We start from the raw sequence: 5532 nt of genomic DNA, 5'->3' as shown, positions 1-5532 counted from the left end.
TTATTAATATTAAAATAATTATAAAAAAAACTTGAAAAAACAAAAAATAGAAAATTGCGTAACCGGTTACGCGAACGCTCGTAACCGGTTACGCGAACGCTCGTAACCGGTTACGCGAACTCGTAACCGGTTAGCTTGGAATGTGAATTATAGTTGAATCACGGCAATGTACATTCCATGGCTGCAATTCATTCCTTCAAATGAAGAATTTTGCAAAAAGGAAAAGCATAAGACCAATTGGAATCAAAGTGGGAACCACCAAATAGTATTGCATAATTTTTCTTTGGTTTAAGTGAAGTAAGCCGTGAAGTTGGATGGAAGAAGGGACCACTTTGTTGAAAAGTCAAGGCCATACCACTTATTGGAAAATTCAGCAATTGGAATAAAAGGGGGGGACCACGTTACTTTGACATTGCAAAGCATTGTTTCGATTTGCCGTGAAGTTTGATAGAAATAGAAAGCCACCTCACGTTTTTTTTTTGTTTAGCTTGGTGCAGAATTTTTGAAGTGCTTTTCCACTTGGGAGTTCACGGTTTTGAGAAGAGAGATATGCAGCAAGCTACATAATGTCATGGCCTTACACCATCATCCAGGGGCTAGAACGTTTGGAATTGATCATTAAATCAAGCTTTTGAGGAAACAACACAACAGCAAGGGACGGTCCAGCACCAACACTTTAAGCGTTCATGGCAGCAGCAAAATGAAGAAGGAAGTCCAGCAAAGAGAAGTCAATACATGGCCTTGGAAGAAGGGGAAGCATCCATAGAAGAGAATCATCTAGCAGCCATGAGTAAAGGGCTGGAATGAGGACGTGTTGAAGCAGCCGTGGAGGAAAAGATTTGATCCATTGTCTTGGCCTTGGAGAGGGAGACGTCATGTGCACAAGGAAGAAAGCATAAATGTTGGCTGGAAGAATCAAGGAGATGGAGTTGGACGTGTGAAACCTGGAATGGAGAAGGAGAAGCAGTGATGAGTTGAGCGAAGCAGAAGAAGTCGTTTCCAGGAAGCAGTGTAATCGGTTACAAGCCTCGTAACCGGTTACAGCTATGCACACTTTCTTTCACATTAGTGTAACCGCAAAGCCAAACCTTTAACCGGTTACGCCTGCATCATCCACTGTTCATCATCTTCTCAAAGACGCCCATCTCCTTTCTTCATCTTCAACATCCACCTGCTGCATTCCACCAACACGCACAACCTCCTTCTTCCTCGTCCTCTACAACCTTGCAAATCAAAACCAACACATTTGTTTAATATATACCCTTCGTAATCGGTTACCCTTCACCATAATCGGTTATCTGGTGCAGAATTAATAGGATGCACTGGAATTTAATATAAAGTTACGGGGCACACACGACATTTTACATAAAATCACTGCAAATCTTCTCACTTCCGCGGGTGATGAATATTGGATGTATCCCGCAAATCGGTCCGCGCTTTTCTTCGCCAATCCTCTCAAACGAACACCACCTCACTTTCAATTCATCGCCCGGTAATTCGCATGAACAGTAAATTCTGTTCATGCGAACACAGCCTTAGTGATCAAATGTGACCGTTTCTAAAATTTCAGCTGGCAGGAATCATATGTCTTGTCGAATGTAATAATGATTCCTCACAGACAAGGTGTACGATGCATAAACTTTTATATCAAAGTCTTACACCATTTTCTAGCAGCTTTTCAAAGTCTTAAATACAAAGTGGAATATGAACAATTGTAATAAAATAAATTTAGGCAACTTTTTTTTTCAAGTATCTCAAATTAACATCAATCTTGTTGAACCAGAGAGATACCTTCCGTGAAGAATTCAGCGTCTGTTATTGCAACTAAGATGACTCATAATCCTTGCTATATTTGTACATCGAAGATTTGTCGGTTAGGTTCATCAATTGTGATTAAAAACGCTATAAAGAAACCTCTCAGAATGTTAACTCGTTATTCATGTAGCAGTAATGTTGTTTAAACAACTATCTAATGATTATATATATATATATATATATATATATATATATATATATATATATATATATATATATATATATATATATATATATATATATATATATATATATATATATATATATATCCTAACAAAAAATTCTAAATAAGTGTGGACGTTTGTAAATATTTCAGCCATTAGAGAATCGTATGTGCTTTAGTAGAGATGGGTACGGTCCTTCTCAGATGAAAAGAGTGAGGTTCTTAGAAATCAGTTGATTGCTCCAATGATTAGTTTTCGAGTTAATCAAGAAGAGATCAAGCAAGAGTTTGAAAGAAATATTAAAATATAATGATGTAAAAGTACGTAAATCGAAGAAGAATTAAGTATTGATGAGTAATTCTATCATAGGTTTTTTAGGGTAAAGATGAAAAAACAGATTTAGTTATCTAAAATCTTCTAGGAGATAACCAGTTATCATATCAATATATCTTAATTGTTTGATAAAAGAAATGTAGAATATCTTTAGGTGGTATTAATATCTCAATATCAGTTCTAAATATATTATATTCGAGTATCTCGAATCAGATACTCAGATAGGATCGGGTAGATATTGTATGCAAAATTAATGTGAAATGTGGTTTCTGTTTATTTTAAACTGAGTATGATGTAGATTATGCTTTTTTATGTCCTCTTTCATTTCATATATTGAGCAGCTCCATGATTCTTCCAGGTACCTCTCTCATCATAGTTACCCTTGAGATTTTCAATGGTGCATGCTTATTACCAATTATCAAAATTCACTCACCGAAAAGACAGGTTTCTTTTAGGGTGAAAGGAAGAGATTGGATTTGATTATGCATGCAACATCAAATATTCCTTTATGTTGTAATTGAATAACATCATCATTTAGAATTTAATTCATTTATTTAAAAATTAAAAAATTTTAATATTAAAATGACTTGTTTGAATAAAGTTTAGAAAGAAATTAAAATTTAAGAATTTCATATATCTTAAAAAAATATAAAAAATTTAAAGTTTTACTCATTTTCATTTTAATCTATCTTCATTTATGAAGGTCAAGTTAAGATAATGACTCAGTGAAGTTAGTTCGAACTAAAGACTTAATCGAGTCGGCATGAAGGTTTAGTAGGGTTGGTTCAGACTGAAAGCTCAATCGAGTTGGTTCAGAATAAAGACACAACCAAGTCAGTAAAACTAAAAGTCGAATCAATTTAGTCTAAGCCAAAGTTCAAGACAAATTGGCCCGAGTTGAAGACCATAACAGGTTAGCTTGAGTCGAAGGACAAGAGTAGTCAATCAAGTCAAAGATTGAAACAAGTTTGTGCCTGAAAGTCGAGTTGATTCGTCACAGGCCAAAGGTCAAATTGATTCGACACAGTGAAGGTCACGCTAATTCAGCATAGGTTTAAGGTTGAGTAGTTTCAACCCAAGTCGAAGGTCAAACCAATTCGACCAGAGAAAAAAGGACAAGTTGAGTCAACTGTGGCCAAAGATCTAGATGAGTTGGTTGACAAATACGCCCTAGATGAAGGTCGAGCGGGTCAATCCGAGCCGAAGATCGAGATCAGTTTGTCAGGTTAAAAGTCGAGAAAAGTCAATTGAACCAAAGGTCAAGATAAGTTGGTCAGGCCGAAGGTTGAAGTCATTTGGCCTAGGTTGAAAGTCAAGTCAACTTAACTCAAGTCAAAGATTAAGATTAGTTGTCCCTGGCCCATACTCAAACTAAATCAGTCTAGGTCGAAAGTCGAACAAAGTTGACCCTAACCAAATGTTGAGATGAATTAGTCAGTGTCAATAGTCGAAACAAATTGGTCCAAATCGAAAGTGAAGATGAGCCAACTTCGATTAAGGTAACAAAACATGCTAGGTAGCCCATTAACTTCGTTCAAAGTGGAAGGATCTTGATTGACAATTTTAACTTGTTAGCCCATTTTAGTTTGACTTAATCAATCTGTCAATTTGACTGACCAAAATGCGAGTTAGTTCAGCATTGGTCATTTTTTTAAAATTAAAAATTAATATAAAAATAATTTAAAACATTAACTTTTTTATATTATGCTCTTATATTTTGAAAATCAATTTTCACCCGTCCGTTGTGCTGTCTTTTAATTTCCTATCACTTTCACAAGAATATATTTTTAACATTAATTATAATCAACTCAAAATTTAAGGAAGCCGTCCAATTAATACCCTTAAGGAATAAGTTCACCCAAAAGAAAGGTTTGACAATTTTTAGGAAGAATAACAAACTGAGTTTGAAAAGAACATTTTTCTATAGCGAGATTTTGAAAGTAGATGAAATTTTATGCTAGTCCTTTACATCAGGAGGAAAACTCAACGAAACTTTTCTCCTTTTTATTGTCATTGATTATTAATGCTATTGAAAAGTTGATTAATGTTTATAAATTTGAAAGACAGTGGCATAATGTGAAAAGCACATACACTATTTTAAACTCTCGTTAAAATTTATTGGAATACAAAATCACCCTAACAATATAGCAATTAGGGCTCTTACTCCTATAATACAATATGCTCAAAACGTAGAGCCAGTATAATTAATTCTTTACTTTTTTTTCTACTTTGTAGGAAATATCAACCACACCATACAAATAAGCTTAGCGAAAAAGAACCAAAGATCAACTGCGTTGAACTTCTCAACGTTCCTTGAGATGAAATCCTTCCCCAAATGGTTTTTTTGGGATAATGAGGTGCATTCCTGGGTCATGGCGGGTTAAACGAGTGTTCATCACAATTGAGTTGTTTACACACTGCACATTACTGTTAGCGTACACAGCTCTCAGTTTGTGAGTGGGTTTCTTGTGGGGTTTGGTTATTTGCATGCATGCACCTTTGTTTTCCCCTAAAATTGTTATGACCCTTATGCCATGGCCATCAGAACCCTTCCCTTTAGTTGTCACCTCTTTTGCAATGACTTCATTTTCATCCGAATCATTCTTCAATGAGCTTCTGCCATTTCCATTTCCATTAGGCTTTTCAGTGGTTACTTCTTCTAGCGCTATCTTAATCGCTTGAGACTTCATTCTGGAAGGTGGAAAGGTCACTGGGGTTGAGAGTTTGAGCTTTTGTGACTGCATTGGACTGTGAACATCTGGTGTTTTTGGTATAGATTTGGTGGCATTTTGGTTGTTGTCATGAGAGGATGTGTTAGTTGTTTTGGCAGAAAGTTCTGCAGACTGAGGTTTTGGAAGTGAGTCTGGAGCAGGAGGAGATCTTAGGGAGCCCAAGCGGGACCATGGACGAATTGGAGTTGGATTTGGATTGGTAGCCATTGGAATTGCTCGACTCAAACCAGAGAAATATCACAAATGAGATCTTGTTTGATGTGAGCACGAAAATGTATGAACTCATGCAGTCTTATTTATAGATGCATGAATCAATGCTGGAGCAATAGGAAATCGTATAAATCACAAGTTGTCCTATGGTCATGAAAATACCAAGGAATATTTATTTGACCATGTGAAAAATAGCTATCACCTAGTACAGAAACACCGAATGACAGAAAATGTGAAAAGAAAATGTGAAAAGCATTAGATTCCATTACAATTTGGCA

The 5532-nt window shown here is 35.7% G+C and overlaps 1 protein-coding gene across 1 annotated transcript; it reads right to left on the bottom strand.

The window, feature by feature from the left end:
* Nucleotides 1-4400: 4400 nt before the first annotated feature.
* LOC148191412 (uncharacterized) lies at nucleotides 4401-5292 on the bottom strand. The gene has a single exon (XM_088101450.1). It carries the CDS (start codon nucleotides 5249-5251, stop codon nucleotides 4616-4618), a length of 636 nt encoding a protein of 211 aa, XP_087957576.1. The 5' UTR covers nucleotides 5252-5292; the 3' UTR covers nucleotides 4401-4615.
* Nucleotides 5293-5532: the final 240 nt, after the last annotated feature.

The sequence above is a fragment of the Vigna umbellata genome, chromosome 11 (assembly GCF_029865625.1).
Source record: "Vigna umbellata cultivar VRB3 chromosome 11, Vumbellata_1.0, whole genome shotgun sequence".
Taxonomy (NCBI): Eukaryota; Viridiplantae; Streptophyta; class Magnoliopsida; order Fabales; family Fabaceae; genus Vigna; species Vigna umbellata.
The sequence above is the reverse complement of the archived record's forward strand: the minus strand, read 5'-3'. Positions and strand labels throughout refer to the sequence as shown.

Coding starts and splice junctions, on each gene's coding strand:
- LOC148191412 (XM_088101450.1), bottom strand. CDS start 5,251: ATGGCTACCAATCCAAATCCAACTCCAATTCGTCCATGGTCCCGCTTG.